Consider the following 26,852-nt stretch of genomic DNA (forward strand, 5'->3'; position numbering starts at 1 on the left):
TGCCTTTGACTTATATAACTCGATCAAAAAGGGATTAATCACATTCTTATTTACCAGGGCAGTTCCTACTGGCCAGGTATACCATATTTTCCGGCGTATAAGACGACTTTTTAACCCAGGAAAATCTTCTCAAAAGTCAGGGGTTGTCTTATTCGCCAGGTGTCATCTTATAGGGCGGGTATATCCCAAACTCTATATTTTAACTGGAAAAGTTGGGGATCATCTTATATGCCCAGTCGTCTTATATGGCAGAAAATACGGTAATTATCACCTCAGACCCTAGTCTAAGACAGCACTTGGGCAAGCTGGACAACTTTCTAACTAGAAGATAACGTTTCTCCAACCCCAATTTCAGAAAATATAACATATTGCTATTTTTTAAATAACCCATCAGCTACAGATACATAGATTGTCTTGAGAAAAGCATTGCTCGTAAGTTATACTTGTTACTTTATTTATTAAAGTTGCTTATTTCCATGAAACGAGAAAAGGAGATGCACATTACTATCAAATCACAGGGCAAGAATTCCCTACTGGTGGGTGGAGGGCAGGTACCCTGAGTGGTAGCAAAAACTTTAGGGAAAGGGAAGTTGAAATATTTGTGTTTATCTAAAATATACTAGAAGTAGTTCATTATCCACTTACTTAAAAACTAGATTTATTTAAAAACATATTCCTGTGTCCATGGGTTATGCATATATGCATACAAGTTCGTTGGTTGATCTCTTCCCACCCACCCATTCACCCCCGCCTTCCCTCTGAGGTTGGATGGTCTGTTCGATTCTTCTCTGTCTCTGGATCTATTTTTCTTCATCAGTTTATGTTGTTCATTGGATTCCACAAATGAGTGAGATCTTGTGATACTTACCTTTCTCTGACTGGCTTATTTCACTTAGCATAATGCTCTCCAGGTCCATCCATGCTGTTGCAAATTGTATGAGTTATTTCTTTTTTACAGCTGTGTAGTATTCCATTGTGTAGATACTTTTTAATCCACTCATCTACTGATGGGCACTTAGGTTGTTTTGAAATCTTAGCAATTGTATAGGGGGTTGAAGGCCTGGGATGGGGGGACAGGGGTAAGCTGGGAGAGGTCCATGGGGGAAAAAGAGACATATGTAATACTTTCAACAATAAAGATTTTTTTTAAAGTGGAATTTAGCAGGCATATAAAATAGGAAAAAAAACACAAACATATTCCCTAACTCTGAAGTATCAATTTAAAGTTTCTCTATGTCACTGACAAATGGAAATGATAGTTCTGAAAAATTGGCATTATCCATTAAATTTATTTCTTTAAGCCCACAGTAGATAATTTATCAATTTCCATTATATTGGCTATATAGCATGAATTGATCCTTGAGAGTTTATAAATGATCATCATCATTTGAAATATAATTAAACTATTGAAAATGATTTGGATTGTTGCAAGTTAGTTTTATAGAACCTTAAGAAAATGATTGCATGGATATATTTTAATGTGATAAAACTGACATTTTCTTTTTCGTTTTATTTCAGCCTACACTGGACAAAATATATTTTCACTGTGCATTATTTTAAGCTACCACAGATGTCCTTAAAATCTCCAGATCCTCTGTATTTAGACCACATCCAAATTGCTAACTTTAGTTTTGGGATAGATAATTTAAAGAAATACAAGCCTAATAAATGTCATGAGATGGTTGTATACATTTATCAGAAACCAATTGTCAAGATATTTATTTGACATTTATACAGTAAAATTTAATATACCACAGAGCTCTGCTAAAGCTCTGAGGGAGTTCAGGAGAGAAGTCAGAGACCATGCTTAGTTTAGCACTTTTACCAAAAGCTGGTCTCTTAGATTGGAAGTGAAATGCAAAACCAATAATGCATGGTTGGATTGGAAAGGATACCATTTTGACAGGAATAAAAGCAAGGGCTCAAATGATCTCTCCTATCAGACTTCAAATAACCAAAATTCCTATACCAGACCCTGTGATGCTACCAAATGAATTGAGATTCTGTCAACAAACAGGTCATGAAAACACAGAGGGAAGATAACGCACCATTAACTACTCGGTACAACTAGTACCAATGGATACATTCAAAAATTTCATAAAGGTTCAGACAAAGTAGAGATTACCTCAGGTGGGGCTGCCTTACAGGGATCTCAGCCATCAGAATAGGTAAGACACAGACTTGAAATAGGGAATACAGAGCAGAGGTAAGTGAAAGCTGATGGCAGGCAAAACACACTTGGAAATAAGCTAAGGCAGGTTTGGAAAGAATGATTTAAGAGAATGATTGTGGAGAAAAGACTTGCTGGCCAGCCTTAGTGATTTACGGAGTCAATTTCTTTTCTCCATCGTTCTTATGCTTGATTCAGTCAAACTGAGCGCTTCTATACCACATGCTTATAAAGGGAGAGAAGCCTGTTTACTGGGTGTGTGAACCCAAAGGTAAAGCCAGTTGTCCCAGACCCCTGTCTTCCTCATCCGACACACACACACACATCTCAAGGCGGTCAATGTCTCCGAGTCTCAGGAATCATGAAGGACTGGCACACTGAGATCTGGCTCTTCCGTTTCACTAGCCATCTGTCTAGCATCCAATCTTCTTCTCATGAATGAATTGCAAATCACCTCCATTCTCATGAAATCTCTATTTTAGACATAACATTCTAAATACCACTAGCCTTCACCAATGGATGGCGATCTGAAATCTGAAATGTAGCTCCTGTTCTTCAGCTGACATCACCCATCAATCATTTTGTCAAATGCTACTTAAGGTGTGAGACCTCTCTAGAGAGGGAAAGAGCGAATTTCTCAAAGATTTGGGACTCGTTGATACATATTTAGAACTCGCTCTGCTCCTCCTCATTTACTTGTTCTCCCAGCAGCTTTTCCTCCCTTAATCTGTCGGTTTAGTATGGCAAGTCCATGGTCATCTGCTGGCTCCAAATGGTTGTGACAATGAGTATGTAATTTCACCCACTGTTCCCGTTGGGGAATTATTCCCACACATCAAGCACAACTTCTATTGTCCCACTTAGCCGGTTAGGCCTCCCAGCACGGGATAGAGTTCAAAGCTATGCCACATTCAACTACAAGAGGAGGCCTGGTTTCTGGTTTGTGATTCAGACTTTGTCATCGGCCAGCCCCTTGGCAAGGTGTTATCATTGTGCTCCCTATGGGGTCTCTTGACTGAGTGAGCAAGTACGTACGGTAGGTATTTTACTTTTGCAAAACAGATCCACATATAGGACAATGAAATATGGAAACTGGCTAGAAAATTAGATATCAAAGAATTCAAACCACTAACTTGGCTCAGTGACTTGGCTCCTTGAATAACTTTCCTGAGGACTGAGCAAGGGACAGCCTTATTGACGAGTACACACCCCTTCCCCCTAAAATGTATTAGACAGGGATTGTATCGGGGTTTTGACAGATTATAGTGAGGGCTGGGCAGCTTGGTACTATTGATTTCCAGAATGACTATATTTCATTTTCAAAATGTTATGACTGTCACTTGAGGTCAATGCATTAAAAACTGAGCTTACTAGATAGTGAATTCTTTGATATTTAATGCACACATAAAAATTAGTTCCTGTTTGCCGAAAGCAAAAGCAAGCAGTAAGCTCATAAAATAGATATACTGGTTTTGCTCTCAACTAATGTAATGAGTGTATAAATCTTTGTCTGCTTGTTGTTCATGTTTATTCCTTGGGTGTTAATGAAATGGGAAACTGTTATCAGTAAGTTAATGGATGGGAGTGAGAAGGAAAGGAAAGCAGGAATAAATTCATGGCACGATAAAACCAGGTTTCCTAGGCTCATGGAAAGCACTGCAATGCGCAAACCATCTGTTCTGACTCAGGGGGTTGATAATGACACCAGCTGGCTGAAGTCTCCTACTTATAAGAAGTTCGAGGATCAGACAGATTAGTATTGATGTGAGATTATTGATTAGTTGTGGAGAGTCAAAACTAATTTCAGTTGTAGCTAGAACTTCAGTTAGAAAACCGTACTGAATTCTTAACTTCTGATAAAATAAACAGTGAGCATCTCCTTGGGCAATATTTCAGCCAGACTGGTAGTTCTGAAATGAGTGTCTAAAAAAAAAACCCACTAATATAAAACAACAACAACCACCAAACCAGTACACAAACCATGAAGAATTGAGACAGAGAGACAACAGAGTGTGTGCTGATTCTGGGACCAAACTCCCTGGGTTTGTTTCCTGGGTCTCTGCTCCTTTCTACATGCCTCACCTTGGACAAGTTCTGCCTCTGCCCAGTCCCTCACCAGTAAAAGGGACTCACTAATGCTGCCTATTCCTAAGGTTGGCATTTTAAAATGATTGTAACATGGTTTACACATTAAAAGCACTAACATTTGATGAACATGTTGGTGATAATGGTGGTGACCATGGATATCATAATGGTGGTGACCATCTATACTAATAAAAGGGCAATATGCTAATTATACTGGGTCGACCGGACATCTTCCAGATGTCCGACTTCCTTCCAGACAAAGCCACGGTGGCAGGGGCCGAAGCAGAGGGAGTTAGGGGTGATCAGGCCATCAGGGGAGCAAGCAGTTAGGGGCACAATCAGGCCAGCACGGGGGAGCAAGCAGTTAGGTGTGAGATCAGGCCGGCGTGGGGGAACAAGCAGTTAGGGGGCGATCGGGCCGGCAGGGGTGGGCAGTTGGGGGCAATCAAGGCAGGCAGGCAGGCGAGCAGTTGGAAGCCAGTGGTCCTGGATTGTGAGAGGGATTGCCAGTGGGATTGGGCCTAAGCTAGCAGTCGGACATCCCCAAGGGGTCCCAGATTGGAGAGGGTGCAAGCCGGGCTGAGGGACACCCCACCCCCCGCACGAACTTTGTACACCAGGCCTCTAGTGATATCATAATGATGGTGACCATGGCTATCATAATGGTGGTGACCATGGCTATCAGGATGGTGATGTCTTCCCTGAAGCTGTATCACAACTTGAATGGCCACCATCATGCTTCCTAAAGTCTGTTGGTCTCTGGACCACAGTGGAGCCAACCTATTCATGTAATTAATCTATGAACTTAGGTTTTAACTAGAGTAGATATTTCAGGTAAATATCTGAGTAGATTTCAAGCTGAATTAGAATTCAAAGATCTAATTTCTGTTTACTTTGATAACAGCCAGGAATACAGCAACTTTAGAAAGAAAATAGTTACAAATAAGAATATGATGATTTTATATTAAAATAATATTAAGATAATCAGGTAGAAAGGAAACTTGCTTTGTTCTTTGTGGGTCAGAGAGAGGTTTGGGCCAATGAGTTCCAATTTATAGGGAAATCGTTGTTTGGCTTAGTATAAAGAACTTTCCGAGGGTCAATTTTCTAAAGAGTACATGGCTGCCCCTGTGAAGGTGTTCAGACAAGGCTGGTGAAGAAGTTCCAGACCTAAGAGCCCAGAAGTAAACCCTTGCATGCACAGAGAAATGATTTTCAACAAGGTGTCAAAACGACACCATGGGGCCAAGATGGTGTCTTCAGCAAATGAATTTCAGGAAAATAGATATTCACTTGCTAAAGAATGAAATTTTCCCCCATCTTACATCATTAATAAAAATCAACTCAAAATGGTTTACAGAATGAAATGTAAGACCTGAGACTGTAAAATTCCTAGAAGAAAACAGAGGGGAAGAACTTCGTAATATCAGTATTAGGGATGATTTCTTGGATATGTGGCAAAAGCAAGAATAGACACGTGGGACTACATCACACTTGGAAGTTTCTGTGCAGCAAAGACCACAGCAGAGTGAAAGGCAACCTGCAGAGTGGGAGAAAATATTTGGAAACCACATGTCCAATAAGAGATTAATATTCAAAACATATAAGGAACTCCTGTCACTCAATAGCAAAACAAACAAATTACCAGACTTACAAATGGGCAAAGGTTTTAAGTAGACATTTCTCCAAAGAAGACAGACAAGTGGCAAACAGGTACATGAAAAACTGCTCAACATCATTCATCATCAAGGAAATATACATCAAAACCACAGTGAGATACCATCTCACAGCAGTTAGGATAGTCATTATATAAAAATCAGAAAACACCCCCACCCTCAAAAAATAACAAGTGTCGGCAACTATGTGGAGGACTTGGGACACTTGTGCTCTGTTGCTGGGAACATGCGCTCTTGCAGCCGGTATGGAAAGCAGCATGGAGGTTCCTCAAAGTGAGGAACTGTCATGTGACCCAGCAATCCCACTTCCAGAGGAAATTCCAATGTTCCTCTACCAGCAAATCTTCTGACCGGGTATTATTTATCTACACAAATGCTATTGATTTTTGCATGCACATTTTATATCATACTACCCTGCTGGATTCTTTTATTATTTGAATTAGTTTTATCATTGATTCTCTACAGCTTTCCAGGTGCACCATCTATCATTTGTAAATAGAGGTAGTGTTGTTGTTCTCTTCCAATTCTTAGGGCGGGGATTACTTTCCCTGATCCAAGTGAATTGGCAGATACACCCAGAACAGCTTTACATGGAAGCAGAGACTGTCCTTCACTTCCTTGTTCCTGACTTTACTGGGGACACCTCATGGAGTAAGATTCTGGGCTTAGGGTCATGATATTTACATATATATGAAAACATTCATCTATTCCTGTTTCTCAAGAAAGTATTAGGAAAACATGACAGTTTTACCAACATGACTTATAGGTTGAAATAAAAGCAATCAGTAAAAGATTGTGTGTGAGGTTGTGTGTGTGTGGTAGTATGTGTGAGGTTGTATATGTGATTATGTATGAAGTGTGTGTGCTTGTGTGTGTGACTGTGAGTGTGAGGTTGTGTGTGTGGCTGTATGAGGCTGTGAGTGTTGAAGTTGCATGTGTGAGGTTGTGTGTGTGGTTGTATGAGGTTGTGTGTGTTGAAGTTGTGTGTGTTGAGGTTGTGTGTATGTGTTAGGTTGTGTGTGTGTGGTTATATCAATAATATATTTCCTGAAATAGTTAACTGTACTGTGGAGCATTTCTCTATGTTCAGATATAATTTTCCAGAGAGAGAAAGAGAACAATGAAGTAAGATAAAATGTTATAAAATAGATGTACAATTTTTCTTCATACTATTCATTTTCTGCAACTTTTCAATAGATTTGAAATTATTCTCAAATAACAAAAATCTATTATTAAATGTCACTTTAACCTGGACATTTTACGGGAAAGCCCATTCCTCCAAGCTCTCCAAAGTGTTTGTGATGTCCCGTTAGATCTGTAAGCTGAAATCCTCAGATTCTCTGACACGCGTGAGGGGCTGATGCAGTTCACATCATCTGCCTCATTGCCCTTGACAAACACAATTGTGACAATATTTAGATTTTCAGACAGTGGAAAGCAGCCACTAAACAATCTCTCTGGTACATTGAATGTTAGCAAGCTCCTCTTGATCTTTTTTATATGCCAGAAATTCACTTATGCTGTTCTTTAAAAAATATTGCGAAGGCTGAGGAGGGGGAGGGGATAAATGCAGGGGGTCAATGGAGGACATCTGTAATACTTTCAACAATAAATTTTTAAAAATATTGTCATAGCATCCAGAGTTTGCAAATCTCCATGAGCATGAACTAAACTTCTATGCCCTCATCTCTCTCCTTGTATAAATTGGACAGGCTTTGCTGCCACCTACCTGCTCCACTCCGTCTAACTAATGTGGAGAGGCACAAATGACGCAGGACAGTGTGAAATAGAGCCCCTCTCCCACATGGCTCTCCCGGCTGCAGAAAGAGAGCGCTCGCTAGCATGTGTGCCTCTCCACATACCAGGGCCACACAGCTAGCTTGCTTCTAGAGGCAGCAAAATGATTACTTTATGATTTTTCTTCGAAAGGGCTTTGGGGTTCCCATACAATATTTTGAATAACAGAAAAATCCATCTGCAATTTACAGGCAATACACGCGTCTCTCTCTCTCTTAAGTACATGGGCACTCGATTGTGAGAAAAGAAGGAATACCTACCCATGCCTCTATGCTATGGAATTAGGTTCTAACTTGGCTCAGGCCCAATTCCATGTAATATCTGTTAGTGATTCTGCCTAAAAGTCTTCCTCACCAAAATCACAACTTCTCTCTGGAACTATATTTTTATGAGTGATATTATCAGCAGCAGACAACACGAGGGGTGGTTTCCAGTAAGAGTGACAAAATACCACCACAACTGACTCTTAACAATAACAAAAATATGAGGTGGTGACTTTCTCGAAAAGGAACGTATCATTAACCATAAGGCTTTGTTCCTCTCTTCGTGTAAGTTTTTAAAATTCGGTGATAGATAGATAAGTCTTTCAATTTGACATTTCGTCATAATTAGAGGCCTCACAGGCTGATGACCCTGCTCATCAGCCGGAGTTAAGCAAACTCCTTTGGAAATGGGATCCGCTGCTTCACCCAGACCAGCCTGGCATGAGCCGGGGAAGGGCCAGGGGAGGGAAGAGGAAGAAACTTAGACGTGGCCAGCCCTGTGCACAGACCCCGGGTGTGGCAGAACAGAATGTACACACAAACACGGGGCCGTGGAGCCACAAGGCTTCTCCATCCAGCTTCGGTTGTGAGCATCAGCACCCTCAGCCTTCATCCCAAAGGAGGCATGAGCTGGGGGGCCTGGCTGCAGGTCAGCCGTGCAGAGGTGCTGACACAGTCCCTGTCTCCCCGCAGGATCGACATCTTCAAGTACGTGATCTACGGCATCGCGGCCGCCTTCTTCGTGTACGGCATCCTGCTGATGGTGGAGGGCTTCTTCACCACGGGCGCCATCAAGGACCTGTACGGGGACTTCAAGATCACCACCTGCGGCCGCTGCGTCAGCGCCTGGGTATGCTGTGTGCCCCCCGCGCTGCGTGTGTGCATCCGGGGCTTGTCCTCCTCTGCCAGGAACTCAAGTGTTTTTATTTTTATTTTTTAAATATATTTTTAAGAAGATGTTTAAAAAATATATATTTTATTGCCCTAACCGGTTTGGCTCAGTGGATAGAGCGTCGGCCTGTGGACTGAAGGGTCCCAGGTTCGATTCTGGTCAAGGGCATCTACCTTGGTTGCGGGCACATCCCCAGTAGTAGGTGTGCAGGAAGCAGCTGATTGATGAATATATATATATATATATATACATATATATATATATGTATATATATATATATATGTATATATATATATATATACACACATATATATATTCATCAATATATTAATATTATTGATTTCAGAGAGGAAGAGAGAGAGAGAAACATCAATGATGAGAATCATGGATCTGCTGCCTCCTGCACGCCCCACACTGGGGATGGAGCACAACCCGGGTCTGTGCCCTGACCGGGAATCGAACCGTGACCTCCTGGTTCACAGGTTGATGCTCAGCCACTGAGCCACGTCAGCCGGGCTCAACTATTTTTCTTAAACATAGTAACATTCCCTCCTTTGATCACTATCTTAACTCTTAGAATATTATGTTCTAAATTAAGATTATTTCATGTGAAAATTCAGTTTCAAATTCTCAAATCACACACAACACAACTGGTTTTATTTTAGAGGCAGCAAAACTGTCAATTGATTTATGATTCATTTTTCCCCAAAGGGCTTTGGGATTTCAATATAATATTTAGAAATTCCAATAACAGAAAAATCCATCTGCAATTTATAGACAATACTTGGGTCTCTTCTCCTTAAATACATGTGTGTGTATCGTACCTTAAATTTGGGGGGAATTGTATCATCTAATGTCTGTTTAATCGTGATATGAGGTAAGCATTATGCTGTCATACTAATTTAGGTTGTAAAGCCTATTGGTATGACATCTAGTGGTAAGCCAATGCGTGGCACCCTAGAGCTGACACAGCCAGTGCATGAACCTCTATGAACGCACAAGAGGGCGGCAGTGAAGGGCGATGCGGGTGCATTAACTTTTGCATCTTTATGCAGCAGAGTTTCCCTGTAATGACACATCAGAGCTGCCATCCTTGACTAACATGTTTTCTTCTTTTCCAATGTCATATAAGAACATGAATTTAATCTCAGCACATATTTCATATTAAATAAGATGTCTCTAATAAGGAATGATATACTTTATTTCAATCATACACAAAAAGTTTTTTAAAAAGCCTGTTAACCACAAACTTTCCCCCAGCTTGTAACAAGTTCTGTCATGCTGCTCATGTCGGTGGCCATAAGAACCTGATATGTTTGTCTGTGGCATGAGTATCTGTGGTTGTCTCTGGAATGATTTCTTGTAAGACCCTTTGCAGAGACGGGGGGCAATGCTTATTGCAATATCTAAGTTTTTAGGATCAGTAATATCAAATTACAGCTCTGGAGGATGTTAAGTGAAAGGTCTTGGATTAATTTAAAAAAATAAAATATGGCTATTCAATGGGCCAACTGTCAGTAAGAACTAAGTGATTTCTCTATTAAGAAGCCAGATCTGATTTTAGATCCATTTATATACTGCCAATCGAGGATAGTGAAGTCAATTAATGATAGGCTTTCTCTTATCACTGGGACAATATTACTCATTTTTAAGTATTTTTTCTTAAATTTATTGGGGTGACATTGGTTAATCACATATACATTTCACATGTACAACTCTATAATCCATCATCTGTATATTAATTGCATCAAGTCTCCTTCTGTCACCATGTATTTGACCCCCTTTACCCTTTTCTCCTCCCCCCACCCTCTTTCCCTCTGGTGACCACCATTCTATGGGACAATATCATTGTGACACATCTGTGTGCCTCAGTAAGTCCCTCAGCTCCTCTGGCTCACGGTTCACTCATTTACAAATGAGACAGTGGGTCATCTCTAATTCGCACCGCCGCTCAGGGCCCATGATTCCAAAGCACCCGTGAGATGACAGAGAAGGGGGTCTCCAGGCAGATTTCACCCCCGGGAGCCACCCTGGCAGGAGGAGTCAGCACCGGGGGTTTCATGAGAACGGTCATGTAATGATCTGCTCGCCATGCAGACAGCTCAAAGCCCTCTCAAATAAGAATTTTTAAAGCAAACACGCAAGTCACATTTTTTTCGGTAATAGTAACAGTTGTGTCACCAGTTCTTCCCAGCAGACCGGAAGGGTGGCAGCCGCTTCATGGGCTCCTCCAGAGGCACCCCACCTCTGGCTCAACCTCCTCCCACAGAAGCTGAGCTCCTTCTTCAGGCCAGTAGCTCAATGGGGAGGTCTCTGCATCTCAGCGGGGAGGCATGGCTGTCCAACCATGCCACGTGCGGGGAACCAGCTCCCCTGCACACCCAGAGCCCAGCACCCCTCTCCCACCACGTGCCCTACACCCCTCTCCCCACCACATGCCCAGCTGGCTCATCGTGCTGGATTTGTGGCTCCATGGAATCAGAGGAGAAAATGAATGCTTTATCACTCACCCATCTGCTGCTTCCCTTCCTTTCTTTCCCATTTCCCTTCTGCTGCTTCCTTTTCGGTCCGCAGGTAGAATGTTCTCCACAGTCTGCTTCACATTCTGTGCCTCACCTGTGAGCCACTTTCTCCATCAGCCTCAGCTTTAAAACATTCTTTCGAGACTGTGCCCCTCGGCTTAGCATCTACCTGATGCGACTTCTCGGTCACAGGGTGGAAATGCTCTGAGCTCGTTCTGCCACTGATGGAACCTAACGCGGTCTCCCTTCGTTAAAGTGGAAGCATGATTGAACTGATAACTTTAAATACCTTTCAATTGAGGGATTATAATTCGGACATGTATTACTGTGAAGTGGCAGGTCCTGAGTTCCGAGTTAGTGAGTTGTTTCTATATTCTGTGCCAGAAACAGTTCATGAGACGGACCCTCCTCGGCCGTGGCCTGGATGGAACCTGGTAGTGCATGTCTGGTGCACAGAGAGGCTGTGCATACATCAGGAACTCCATTTGACTCACGTCCCTGAAGTTTGGGTCTGTCTCCTTCCTGAGTGTGTGTGCTGTATCACAGCAGCATGTTCACTGCGGGCCTGTTTCCCGGTGTTGAGGTGGCTCGGAGCTCAGAACCTTTGGGTCAGAACCACCTGCTGCTTTTCGTCAGCGCCTCCGGCTTCTCGGGTGTGAGTTTTACCTGACTGGTGCGTGTCTGCTCAATGAACTGTGAATGTCTTAGACATCAAGGCTAAATTGATGGGAATTCAGGTGAAAAACCAATGACCGTTCACAGTCGCTCTCAGGTCAAACACTGTAACCTCAGTGGCTACACGTGCCAGGAGCAAATGTCTAGGCTAGCCTCCTCCCGAAGGGCAGGGCCGCTGGGCCTCTCACAGGTCTGCAGTCCAAACTCCTGCTCAGGCTCCAACAACCAATGTCCAAGTGGAGATCAAAACAGCAATTGCATGTTTCTTTAAATTTCATGTACTAAGAAATAACTCCTAGCAATCTTGTTGAATTGAATGTTAACACATGGTAGCACGTGTGTAACATATGTGTGGCACAGCTGAAGAAGTGTGATAACAGGACGCTTCCTGTGGCAGTCATTTGCATGTTCTGATGAAATGGCACTGAAATAATGATGTGATAATGAGATGTGCTGGATATTAATTATGAGTCTGGCACCCAATCCCGATCACTCTATGGCAGTTTTTACCACCCAGTATCAATGAGTTAGGGTCAACCAACTCAGAGAAATTTTACTGAGTTTTATTTCTTGGTGAATGAAAAGGTCAGCATCTTAATAAGTGTGAGTGATGTATAAAACAATGGCTGAAATACAAAAAGCCAGCGAGGCCACTTTATGTATCTAATGTCCACAGGGCCCCGTCCTCCCCTCCTCCCTACAGTCAGGGCCCGAGCTACTGGAAATTAAAAGTCAGTGTTGATCAAGGCCACGAAAAACAGATGCGACTTAAATAGGTCACCCCTGTCTGCACCTGACCTTTAGAGATACAGATTAATTAACAATTTGCTAAACCAAACAACTTCCTTTGAGTTTATTTTTGATGTTAGATTGATGGTGGACTGTGGTGAGTTTCCTTTGACTCCATCACAGCCCCAGAGGTCAGCTCACTCCCAGCTGGTGAGTGAGGACGGGACCTTGAAGGGTAAGGATGTGCCCCGCTCCCATACGGGCGACCCAGTCCCTGACTTCCAGTCCAGGGACTCTTTTCTCTCTTCCAGTTGTTGCTGGTTTTAACTGTATTCCCCAAAGAGAAGAAGTGGAGGTGAATTTTACAATGAGTTTCATCTAAAAATAGACATTAATAAGGCCAAAAAGATTAGGAGAATGTCTATAAATCCTCACACTGTTCTAATAAGACTAGTTTATTTAAGATCCAGAAAACAGATTGGTGGTTGCCAGAGGCTGGGAGCGGAGGGCGGGGAAGTGGGTGAAGGGAGTCTAGACATGCAGACTTGCAGTTATAGATAATAAGCCCTGGGGATGTCATGTACAGCGTGGTGGCTGCAGTTACAATACTGTGTTGCATATTTGAAAATTGCCAAGAGAGAAGGTCTTAAAGGTCCTCACCACCCACATAACATTTTGTAAATGTGTGGTGATGTGTGTTAACTAGACTTACTGTGGGCATCCTTTTGCAGTGTATATAAATTTCAAATTATGAGTTATACTTATGTTCACACGTGCCGGACATCAGGTGTTCTGACTCTGATCATGGAACTATACCACAATTCACTCATGAGACACAATAAGCAAAGAGTGGCTCTCTCAGGAGGCAAATTCAGATTTGTTGGTACATGCAGACATGCATCTGTGCCCAGAACACATCTTTATCCAACTTCCAGTTTTGTGGTGAAGCTATAGTTAAGGGTAGTTGGGTTGTGAGAGAGAAAGGGAAGGAAAATTGTATTCCTATTGGGGAAATGTCCAAAACACCAATCATAAAAACACAAACTGTGGATTGAAAGAGCCTACTGCTAGGTGAGTTACCTGGAAGATGTCTGTACACCTGGGTGTTCCCTGCAGGCAGGAACTGAGTTCCACCTCTGACCACCAGGGTTAGAGCAATAACTGAGTGGCGCGTTTGCTCATCCCTTCAGTCCATGAACACTGCGTTAGTGACAAGTGTGGGTCAGTCGTTGAAATACGGATATGACTGTAGTCCTAAAAGCTCTCTCTTGGTCTTGTTGTTCATTCCTGTTTTCTGTGTGTAACTGGCAGATGACTTGCTAGCATCAGGTCAGGCACATAGGTGATGGTGAAGGCTGCACTCTTACTGAAACAGGATTCAGCTGTGACTCATTCTGCACAATCCACTCTAAATATTCCAGTTCATGTTTTCTAAAGTTCACAAAACATGTGGTCAGATTCATATGATCAACGCACGAATGAACTGGGCATTGAGATGCAGGCAGATCGCTCCTTGTACATCCCAACCACTACCGTGGTGACTCCCCAGCAGGTTTATTCTCCTAACCTTCAGAGTCCCTTCTGTTTCCCACGCCACAGCCCTCACCAGTGTTGTATTTACAGCACCGAAACCCTTCGATATGGCACATTGTGAACAAAAAATCCTTCTTTCCCAGTGAATAACATGTGTTCTCTCTCGACTCTTTCTCGGTTGCAGTTCATCATGCTGACCTACCTGTTCATGCTGGCCTGGCTGGGCGTGACGGCTTTCACCTCCCTGCCCGTCTATATGTACTTCAACCTGTGGACCATCTGCCGGAACAGCACCCTCATGGAGGGGGCCAATCTCTGCCTGGACCTGCGTCAGTTCGGTAGGTGCATCTCTGAACACCATCTCACAGTGTTTTCCCCGAGTAACTGCCTCAGAAATACTGCCAGTCACCTCTGCCAAAGGGATGAAGTGATCAGAGTATCCATTCCCTTTTAAGGCATTGCATTTGATTATGAGTGGGCATTGGAGACGGCTTGGGAGTTGATCTCACATCGTGAACATGGGATCGCCCATCTGACTCCTCGCACTTTCCCAGGCTCAGTGGGTGCAGCCTGTGTTCATGGTCCCATGATCAGCTGTACATATCATGAGGTCTAGTCCAAAAATCACCTCAGAAATATGCACTTCATTATCTTCTGAAACAGGACAAAGATACTGAGCATTTTTTGTTTAGTTTTATAATTTTTTTCATAAAGAACTCATCAGGCTTTCAAAGTGGAAACAGCCACCTAACCATACTCTATAAAGAGTTTAATTTCCCAAACTGCAAGTCAAAATAGTCACATTTCCCCCCAAAATGTGTGTTTTAATATTTGATTTTGTTTATTCTTTTAATTAGTAGAGCAGGGAACAAAGACTCTTAATAATTGATAAGTCACTATTGTAAGTTTCAGTTTTATTTTATGGATTAAAGTCTACTATGTCTGATATTATAAAAGCTACACCAGCTTTTTTTTTCATTAGTATTTTCATATAAAACACTTTATTCATACATTTATATTCAACATTTCGGTATTCTTACATTTAAACTGTGTCTCAGATATAGCAATATAAAGTTATTTATAGCTTACATTCAGAGTGATTTAAATTCACCTCTTGAGCCCTAACTGGTTTGGCTCAGTGGATAGAGCATAGGTCTGCGGACTGAAAGGTCCCGGGTTCGATTCTGGTCAAGGGCATGTACCTTGGTTGCGAGCACATCCCCAGTAGGAGGTGTGCAGGAGGCAGCTGAATCGGTGTCTCTCTCATCGATGTTTCTAACTCTCTATTCCTCTCCCTTCATCTCTGTAAAAAATCAATAAAATATATTTAAAAATAAAAATAAATTCACCTCTCGAGCAGACTGGGCTGGGAGCTCTAGCCATCCTTACCCTAATCCATCAAGAGTTAAGAAGGTTTCAATCTGGGGTTGAGTATTGGACTGGCCTATTTCCACCTCACCCTGGGGGGTTGCTGTTCATTATTTAGCTTTTCTAGTTACACCCAGGTGGTAATAACAACAAAATCAAAGGATGTTAAATGAATCAGAAGTCCTCTTTGGTTATTTTTATTTAGGGCTGAGACCTCATGTAATAACAATTTTTTTTTTATGTGTGTATGGGCTCATTATGTGTGGACCTTATTCTAAATGATGTATATGCATTGACTTGTTTAATTCTCACAAGAGTTCTGTGTGGGGGACACTATTACTACATCTCTTATAAATGACAGAACTAAAGCACGGGAGGGTAAACGGCTTGCCCATGGTTACACATCTAGTAAGTGTCCGAGAAGGATGCAATCCTGGCAGGCTGGCTACAATGTCTATGTTCCAAATTTTAAGTCCACTGCATCTCCTGTTGAAGCAGGTACTGAATTACAACTGTGGAAAGGTCAAGTCCAATCTCACCTACCCTATTTGGAATTCTATTCCTTCATTTGTAAAACCATGGGGGCTATAGGTTTTATAAGAGACATGCAAATCCAAACTTTTTTCACAGAATGACTATTAACATCTCACCTACTAACATCTGGGAACATTGTAGATGGTTAACATCTGGGAATGCTGTAGATGGGAATGCTGTAGATAGTTAACATTTGGGAATGCTGTAGATGGTTAACATCTGGGAACACTGTAGATGGTTAACATCTGGGAATGCTGTAGATGGTTAACATCTGGGAATGCTGTAGATGGTTAACATCTGGGAACGCTGTAGATGGTTAACATCTGGGAATGCTGTAGATGGTTAACATCTGGGAATGCTGTAGATAGTTAATATCTGGGAATGCTGTAGATGGTATTCTCCAATGAGGTTTCCTTGTGCGTTAGGAAAGCGGGAATCTTTCACCAGTTGGTGTCCTCAGGCCCTGTGGCTCCTCGGTGATAGTGTAGATAGAATGTGGGGGGTGGGCAGTATAACTGTTCCGTCACCACCCCCATCTGTCAGACCAAGTCCTCAGGTCCCTCCGTCTGACCCAAGTGAAAAGCGGATGATCTGCTCTGAGCATGAAGTTCTCAGCAAGAGGATGATGGGAGGGTACGAACGGCTCTCCCACTGGGTAGGTTTCCCCCATGGAATCGTGTCCCATGTGAACACAGGCAAAGGACACCTCGGCTGGCAGTCACCACAGGACACCACAGAACAGCTGCTTGGAAAACCATGGCTCTGACCCCAGTCCCTCCCCGCAGTGTCTTCCTTTTATTCTGCTCATCTGAAAAATTAAAACTGGAAAGATGTGACTAGTCTCTCAGAGAGAGTTGCCAGGCAAAATACAGGACACCCAGTTAAGTGTGAATGTCAGCTAAACAAGCGATGTTTTTAATACAGTATGTCTCAAATATTGCATGGGACATACTTATGGTAAGTTCAAAGCATGACTTTGATTAGAGCTGCCCTTGAACCTTAGCACTGTTGACAGCATAGTCATCAAGATTTATTCCAATTTAACTTCCCTCCTGCCATGGAAGAGAAGACGCTTTCCAGATGTCATGCAACCTTACATCAGCGATGAAGCTTTCTGTTTTCCCCAAACACAGTCTACTGTCTGACAGCTTTTATTTGCCCTCCAGAGAGTGCACCCTTCATAAAAAACTTGGAAGTAAGCTTGCAATCAAGCTAGCAACAAGGGGCGTCAGAATAGAAAAGAAATGCTCCCCAAAACCTGGAGTATAATCAGAATAGACATTTGATAATTTCATCCAAAAAGTAATTGTGTAGGTAAGGACATAACGTAAAGCTATTTGTCTTATTTTGCAAAGTTGTCTCGTGAGTTTGTAGATGATGGCACCTTTGCTCTTACAAATGGGAGCTCTCCCGTGTCCTGGTGTTGTATCTGCTTCGTCTCCACTGCGCCTCCGGGCCTCACCCCACCAGCAGCAATAAGCACGCACATTTCAACCAGGTCTGGTGGGAAGGGGAGACTTACTTCAGACAGATGAAGGATTTGAGGATGGCTCATCACATCAGGGTTTGCTGTATTTCAGAGTGAGTCATGACATCATGTTACTTCCAACTTTAATTTTTCATACTTTTATAATGATCTTAATTGTCCTTCAATTCTGTGTACAGCGATGTAATGACATTGAATGTATTAGGTATTTGTCCCAGTAAATTTGTTTCATAAAATATTAGAACTGGTCCCATCATAGCATCTAGATCCAGGATGTAAAATTGTGTTCTCTTAAAACCTGGAGATGATGAAACTACCACAGGGCCAACATAGGGAGCACGTGGCCCCAAGTGGGCGGGGCTTCTGCTAGCCTTTTTGCCACGCCCACCTCTGGTCCCGCAGGTCCCCACACTGGCAGGAGTAGCTTGCCTTCATCTGAGTTCCATGAAGCTCTCATCATAGGATTTCATTTCACATACTTAGCCACCCTTTTCCCAACAAGTATTGACTGAGCTCCTATTATGTTCAAGCACTGCACATGTTTGATAAAAACATACTGTATATCTCCGTGACCAAAAAGTAAAATAAAATAAAGTTTGACAAACTCTGAGATTGTGAACCTGCCCATCACGCTCATCCTGGAGAAGGGACCTGCTGGGAAGACTGCGTTTCTTTGCACAGGACAGACCAGAATCACAAAATCAGGAGCCAGGTTTGCAGGCCCCATGAAGAGAGTGGAGGGGGAGGACATCATGGGCAGCCTCCCTCATGAGCAGAGGACCAGGAATTCGCCTTTGCTTTTAACAATGCGAGGTCTTGGTGAGCTTTACAAGAAAAATGTCCATGGAGGGTTGGGGCAGAATCTGACTGGAAAGGGTTGAGTGGAAATGAAAAGAAAGGAATTGCCAACGGCAAACATGGCAGTGCTGTCTAGGGTTTTGCTATGAGTGAAGAAATGGGCATTCCACACGAATGTCACCTGCCTGTCACTGATCCGATGGAGGAGGCCTGCACCAGGAGCCTCCTCAATGACAATGGTTTATTAGACAGATCGTAGGCGGGCCCCCACCCCGCCACTGTGGCAGAGACAGAAGAGCTCCTCATGCTGGGTATTGCATGGAGATTATGCTTTTTATGGAAATCATTGCACAAACTATTGGCAAAGCAGAATGGCGGCAGCTCCAGAGAGGGGTCTGGCGGTGCTCCTTGAGCTAAGAATATGTGAGTACACATACCGTAAAACTAAATACAGAGCAATATACAGATCCTGTAACAGAGAAACCCACTAAAACCTGCTGATCATATTAACCAATGTCACCCCAATACATTTAATTTAAAAATAAATTCAATTAAATAAAGAGCAGCAAGTGTGAAAAGCTTAGGTATTAGTTTGCCCAGAACTTGCGATTTTTTTTTCTTTCTTGTGTATTTGTGTTTGACACGTCAGTACTTCTGGACATCAAACTAAAGATCCATTTCTGGATGAACTGGATTCCTTCTGTAAATGAGACCTGTGGCAGTGGGTCCCTGAGTAGCTGTTCGATGCCACAGGCTGGGCAGATGGCCACAGGCTCTCATTCAACAGCTCTCTGCTGGGTCCACAAGTACTTTCAGAGAGGAAGGGAGAGGGAGAGAGAGAGAAACATCAATGATGAGAGAGAATCATGGATCGGCTGCCTCCTGCATGCCTCCTATTGGGGATGGAGCCTGCAATTGAGGCATGTGACCTGACCTGGAATCAAACCATGACCTCCTGGTTCATAGGTCAATGCTCAGCCACTGAGCCACACCAGTGGAACAATCCTTATTTTGATCATTGCCCCGAGTGGTCCTGAGACAGTTGGTCCATAAATCAACTGGATCCAGACTCAATCGAGTGACATCACAGCTTTGTATCCCTCCTCACTGACAGCACTGTTTTCGGTCTGAGCAGAGAAGTCCTCCTTCAGACCGTGTGCTTCTATAGACTCACGGGAGCTTGGTGCACAGAATGACATGAGATCCAGGCTGAGGGCCATCTGGGACGTGGCCGTCACTGTAGCTGCGATGCCTATGCCTCACATTAATGACCAAACCAATCCCCTGGCCACAGCTGACCTGAGATTCAGGTGCTGGCCCCGTGAGTTCAGACTGAACACGTTTGGCCTTGCTGAGGGCCGCAGAGGTGGGACCTCCCACTTACCACTCTACTCATAGTCACTCTCCAGCAACGAAAGTCCAGGACAGAGGTTTTATTGTAACAAAACCTAAAATGGACCGTGCTTAGTTTTTATCTGCAAAAGTGTCATTTTCTCTCTGGGCTCTTGAAAACCTGTGCGACGCTAACCCGTCATTGTCTACATGTCGTAGGGATTGTGACCATCGGAGAGGAAAAGAAAGTCTGCACCGTGTCGGAGAACTTCCTCAGGATGTGCGAGTCCACGGAGGTGAGTCTTGCAGCCTTCAATCTGGTGGGAATTCTCACTCCCTGGTGTGGTTTGAAGGACACATAGTTAATTCTACACTCGGTTTTCCCCTTTTTCTTCCAGAGGCCATTTTTCTTGTCCAAAGATTATGCAGGGGGTGGGGCTAGAAAACAAATATGAGTTGCGTGTTCTGCGCACGTCGATAAAAATGATATCTATTTTAAATTTTTTTCCAGAAGCTGTCATTTTAATGCAAGTTGAAAAATTATAGATTTCTTTAAAAAGAGATAACGTCGCCTTCTATTGTTATATTACTGAAAACCATCGTTATTCATCATGACGTTATCTTTATAATGAAATCGCATTCACATGATGCTGTTGCGAAGGTTGACATGATTTTCAGGAGGAAAGATCCTGCCGTGGTGTTTTTGGAGGAGGGGGTTCTCGCAGGCTCACTTCTGTTGAAGATGCACGAAGCTCTTGCTCATTAGAAGCTGCGGGCCTGACCCCTCTTCCGCTTGAAACTCTGACACGCGTGTTGGTTCTGTGGTTTCCTCCGCAGCTGAACATGACCTTCCACTTGTTCATCGTGGCGCTGGCTGGCGCGGGGGCAGCGGTCATTGCCATGGTAAGATCTCAGAGACCTCGGGCGTGGTTTTCCCATTGGAATTAGAGGTATTTGCTTGTAGAGATGAGTATCTCAAATGTCTGGCGTTCATAGGAATGATTTATTTTATTATCATTTAAAAAAAAAAAGTGAGGGAACACTGGGTTAATAAAGGCTTCGCCTGAAGCAGTATTATCATAACAACAGAGATAATATTGGTAATCAGTGAATGGATTACAACACCCAGTAATATGGTAACATTAATGAAAACAAGCAAATTCATTAGCATGTAGATATCAAGTTACTATTAACATAAAAATTATCTCTGTTGCATATATGAATGTGTCAGTGCACTATCCTATATAATAAAAGGGCAATATGCAAAGTGACCCTAATGGTGGAAAGACCAGTCGCTATGACATGCACTGACCACCAGGGGGCAGACGCTCAATGCAAGAGCTGCCCCCTGGTGGTCAGTGCGCTCCCACAGGGGTAGTTCTGCTCAGCCACAAGCCGGATTGACAGCTACAAGCACAGTGGTGGTAGTGGGAGCCTCTCCCTACTCTTAGGCAGCACTAACGATGTCCGACTGCAGCCTAGGCGCACTATCCCAAGTGCTCCCAGGATGTCTGACTGCCAGCTTAGGCCTGATCCCCCTGAGAGTGAGCCTATGCCGGCAGCTGGACATCCCCCGAGGGGTCCCAGACTGCAAGAGGGCACAGGCCGGGCTGAGGGAGCCCCCCAAGCACATGAATTTTTGTGCACCGGGCCTCTAGTTCTAAATAATATCATCACTCATTCACTCACATTATCCTTTTTTCCTCCTTAAATAAGAACACTAAAAAGCCATTGAATCACTTATGAGAAAGGGATTAATTTTGTTAAAATAAATCCCGGTAGTTTAAAGTCAATGTCTTCTCTATCTAATTTTCTTCAGAAATATTAACAAGTCCTTAAAGCCAGACTCTTAACACGTGAGCAGGACCTACTGTGTGCCAATCCTGCTCCCCATTTTTAACTCCCCAGGAATTCCAGATTGCTTGCTGGGATGCCGGGGGTCAACACTGCTCCAAGCATCAATAAGAGCTCCTGCAGTCAAATATCACAGAAATCTAAAAGGTTCCTGGTAACCTCATCTATATAATAGCCAATTCAAGATGCAAAAATCATGAATTGATTTGGGTTTATTTAATTCTTTTCCTATGGTGCCAGTACATGGTCTAATGTGTTGGTAGAAGCAGCACCTTTTGAAAAGTAAGAGCATTTTATCTCTGGTCAAAGACTAAAAATAGGAATGATGAGACAACGCTAATGTGCTAATGAGCATTTCAAACCAGTTACTTTTAGTGACTGCGTACTCTTGTATTAAGATCTGTTTTATTAAAAACGATTTTTTAAAATATCTAACAAAACCAACTATGTCAATGCTACAGATATTTTCTTCATTTTAATCGTACTAGAGGCGTGATGCACAAAATTCAAGCAAGAATAGGCCTTCACAACCCCAGCCGCCTCAACTGCTGCCTCACAGCCCCGGCCACCTCAGCTACGGCCCCAACACCAGCACACTGGTCTTTATGGAAGATCATCCGGAAGGTTTTTCCGGAAGGTCGTTCTGCCGTCCAGTCTAATTAGCATATTAGCTCTTTATTATGTAGGATTAATTCTTCCACATTTTAGATTTAGTGTAGGAACCTCTAATAGGAATTTCATTAGAGAATATGAGCTGCTTAATAAGGTCATGGTGGCTGACTAATTGGAGGGATGACAATAAAACAATCAGCAAAGACCTTATCATCCCTAACCCTAACCCTAGCCCTAGCCCTAACCCTAACCCGTCTATAACTTAAGGCACAGATTATTAGAAAATGTACTAAAAATAGCACGTGCTCCACTGTGTGAGTTTTTGGAGCTCTTAGGAGGCTCCGTATGCCCACAGAACTGTGGACTTGGCACTGCACCAGCTTCCACGATGGTGTTCACCTGCGGAGGGACAGTGGCCAGCCTGGCGGCTGTGTCCCTGAGGCCAGGTGAGGCATCTGAAGACCAACTGGGAAGCACCAGCGTCTGCTGGAGTGACATTGAAATTCAAACATGCAGACGTACATCTTGGATAATAACTTAGGGGTCATATCTCCACAGACTTTAAAGGGAACATCTGAAAATATAGCATTTATTCACATGGCAGGTACTTGAGTACCTACCACTTGCCAAGCTCTCTCCGCAGCACTTGTTATGTTTACAGCAACACAAAATCACCACATAAACGTGGTTTATGCATGAGACTTATTCCCCTTTCACTATGGATAAGCCACTGATTAAAAGAATGTCACTCACAGCTCCTGCCTACACATGGCTTATAGTTTTCATTAACCAACATGCAACATTTCAAAGGAAATGGAACGTTCTGAAAACAGCTTACTCTGATGGGGATGCATGGTTTCCCTACACTCTTGTGTCAAGATTGCTTTGTTATTTTTCTTTCTATTGTGTCTTAATCACCTTACTATACCACAGCAGGCACCATTTAGGATGGACTTTGCGTTCTTGATGTCCATCTGTACTTTCCTAGAATCAGCCTACCTCCTGCCTTTCAATGTATTCTTGAGGAACCAAAATTTTAGTGTTCTGTTTTACTAAATTACAGAGGAAAATATTGCCCACCCTTCAAACTTAGAGAAAGTAAATAACTGACCTTGGTTTCCCTTTCCTGTTTACCCATCGAAGTCCATCACTTGGAAAACGGCTTTATCTCTCCCATGGTCCAAGAGGGAGGGTAAGAAAGAAAACAAATAAGTGGCCTCATGGCTGAGTCAACCCAAGTCAAATGTGGATCATCATTCCCTGAGTAATTTCATTATCCCAGACAAATCAGGAACTTCCTTTTTGAACATGGCGCTAGTCTCTCACAAAATCCATGACACCATACTTGCTCTTGTGTAGTTTGAATCAAATGGAAACTGCAAAATTCACTGTATGGGAAATTAACTGGATAATTAAATGCACAGATTTATTTGGGGGCTTCCATGATCCCCCTTTCCATTGCACAGTGGACAGTATATCCTCCCATTAATTCAAGTTGACTCAAAGTATATACGAGACCATTTCCGATGATGGGTTAGAAAACATAGATCCATGGACATGAAATGTATCATCTTGTGGTTCAGGCATATGAGGCCAGAATAGACAGAAAATATCACATCGAGGTTAAGAATCAGTCTTGGATACTTCAGAGTTGAATAAGAAGAAGGAAAAGAGATAGTGAAAGAGGTCAAGATGGTGTCTTGTCATTGGAGGAGTGAGCCAAGAATGCATTTTATTTATATTGTTCCTATTACCACAGAAATTTTGGTCCATTTTATTAGTGACTATATCTTCCATAACTATACACTTTGAACATTTCTTTCCCGATAGCAAGGTGAAATGAAGACACTGAACAGGCTTCCTGTATAAATTACTTTTGTCTTTGATTAGGTTCACTACCTTATGGTTCTGTCTGCCAACTGGGCGTACGTGAAAGATGCCTGCAGGATGCAGAAGTACGAGGACATCAAGTCCAAGGAGGAGCAAGAGCTGCATGACATCCACTCTACTCGCTCCAAAGAGCGGCTCAACGCATACACATAAGCAAAACCTTCCCATCCTCCCACTCAGATGCATTGGTGTTTAACTAAGGGCCATCCAACCATCCAACCATCCAACCTTTTGAAGAATAAAATGAAAGTGCTTCTCATCAATGATATGGAGGGTGACTTATGAATCACCCAAATATAGTTCTTTGTTGTTTAGCACTTAACTTCCGAATCTGTTAAATTGGTGTAATCAGATCTCTTCTACAAGCTCCTGTCCAGCCTTTTTTCTTTTTTTTAAATTTCTCAACCTCACTTAATAATTCTTAAGATCAATGAAACTAACATTGTCAAATACAAAGATTTGATTTTTAACCACTTCCCATGTTGTTATACATAACACCTATTGCATTATTTCTTATGTTTTGAAAAGAAAAAGTAGCTTTTTATACTTTTTAGTTTTCATTTCGGTAACTAGCTTGACTACAGGTAACCTTCAAAGGGACCATTGTACATTACCAACAACAGACAGAGATGACACCATGATGACTCTTCTTGAAATACGGAAATCTTTCTGAAGATCAGTGGCCACATGACTGTAGGCTCTGGTTAATGTTTTCAACAATCTAAGGTGCAATTTCTAAATTTGTAAGAGTAGGTTTTAAAAAAAAGTGCTTCTTATCTTTGTTAACGTTGTGTTTTTTCTCGATGTATGGAAGAGGTATTTCCCTTGGATTCTTCAAGTTTATGTTGTGAGCATGTAGAAACAGTGATGCTAATGCATGGCTAGTTGCCGTTTTAAGACCGTGACACCAGGCATACCTTTTAAAGTTTAGTACAGAGACAATTTTCATGGGAATAACGACTGTGGACCTGCTTGGAGAAGGGTCTCTTTGTGACTTATGCAGTGGCTGGATTGGAACTTGAACATGCTAATGTGGAACATTAATTGCCTTCATGAAGGTGGCATATGAAAAATAAGCACACTCACCCCTCAGAAGTTGTTTTGCCTACCTTAGAAAGGTTCCGTGGGTTGCACCTCTGTAAACTACCCCTCAACCGTGTATGATATATTTGAAAAGGCTTCCATTAATATAATAGCTTTGCTTGCAGCCTTCCAATCTACGTTGGCTTACCTGTAGTGTTTTTTAAAGTATGGTAGGAGGCCACGTACACTGTATCCTTCCAAAGTGTGGTGGCACATCTGTGTTTTCATTTCCAGTGAGTCATTTTAACCAACTGTTCATTCACACTCATTTATAAGAAGTACCTATATCAAAGGAATAAAAAGAAAGCAATCAGTATTACTGGACCAAATTGGGTGTTTGTTTTAACCTTGACTCGTGATTATTTCTAATGCTACAAGAATGCTGTAAAGTGTCTTTTAAAATGATGTCGCCTGACAAGACATTTTTGTCAGTGTATAAAATCTAGATAGTATATTGTGCACTGATTTTACCATTGTGAAATCTCTTATCAACGTAAGTGCATTTCTAATAACATTTATTGAGTGAAACAATCTTTGTACAATGACTAGCCATGCATCATCCACGATTTTACAAGTTCTTGTAGTACGTAGGGATATCACTAGGGTTCTCCATGGCATGATAATGCATCTGTAGTATTATTTAATTAATTTGGGGTTTGCTTCTTGTTGTTTTTTTTATTATCTTCCTGGTTCAACATTTTTTCTGATATATGCAGTATTACAGATATTCAGCAGAAGTATTAATGGGCTTCTTTAAATTCTATATGGTAGTGTTTCAGTTCTGTGTCTTAACAGTTTGTGATGATTTTTAAAACTGTCTTTTAAACTTATGTAATGATGTTGACTCTCTTGCCTTTCTTTTCTCCTGGTATTAGAGTTTGTATTTTCACAGAGAGTGCTTTGTAGCAGGCATTACAATTAATCTGTTTTGTACATACATGTGCCAACAGCTTGATGGTGGCGTTTTTGAAATGTAGAACAAAGTGCTTGCAAACTGTAATAAATACACTTGTGTACTTTGTGTACTTATTATTAGTTTCTGCAGTGTTTCTTTTGCTTGTTCTGCTCATTCCTCTTTCCTGTGTGTGCACATCCTTTTCCAGTGCAATAGGTCCTCTTTCCTTCGGATGCTTATTAGCTCAGTAGAGCTGACCCAACACTTCGAACTTCAGTGGAAATTCTCTGCGTGGACACACAGAATGGGGGTGAATGCAGGGAGGTGGGGAGAGCGTGAAGCATGACAGACTTAGAGGCCATTTCGTTTAGCAAATGGTCACAGTTCCTAAGTTGTGCTACTTTCTCACTTAACTTTTGTTGTTTTGTGCTTCCTTTAGTGCTTCATAAACTAACAGAGAAATAAAAAAGACTAATGCATGTCAGCAGGAAAAAATGACTTCTTGGTTCACTTCAACATATCAAGGTAAGAGCAATGAAATGAAAAGAATATTTTCTTTTTTCTAGACTTTTTTGTTTGTTTGTCTCGGGTGTAATTTCTTCTGGCCAAACTAGAAATTATGTCAATTTGAAAATAATAACATAGTTTTAATAAGAAT

The 26,852-nt window shown here is 42.2% G+C and overlaps 1 protein-coding gene across 2 annotated transcripts in view; it reads left to right on the forward strand.

Annotated features, from left to right (window-relative positions):
* The window catches only part of GPM6A (glycoprotein M6A), a 186,276-nt gene extending 159,954 nt beyond the window's left edge, over positions 1-26,322 (forward strand). For both annotated transcript variants that reach the window (XM_054720176.1, XM_008151881.3), the window contains exons 3-7: positions 8,685-8,841; positions 14,527-14,680; positions 20,080-20,156; positions 20,698-20,763; positions 24,217-26,322. In XM_054720176.1, coding sequence (XP_054576151.1) covers positions 8,685-8,841; positions 14,527-14,680; positions 20,080-20,156; positions 20,698-20,763; positions 24,217-24,369 — 607 coding nt within the window. In that variant the 3' untranslated portion in view covers positions 24,370-26,322. The remainder of the gene's footprint in view (positions 1-8,684; positions 8,842-14,526; positions 14,681-20,079; positions 20,157-20,697; positions 20,764-24,216) is intronic.
* Positions 26,323-26,852: the final 530 nt, after the last annotated feature.

This window comes from Eptesicus fuscus, chromosome 8 (genome assembly GCF_027574615.1).
Source record: "Eptesicus fuscus isolate TK198812 chromosome 8, DD_ASM_mEF_20220401, whole genome shotgun sequence".
Lineage (NCBI taxonomy): Eukaryota > Metazoa > Chordata > Mammalia > Chiroptera > Vespertilionidae > Eptesicus > Eptesicus fuscus.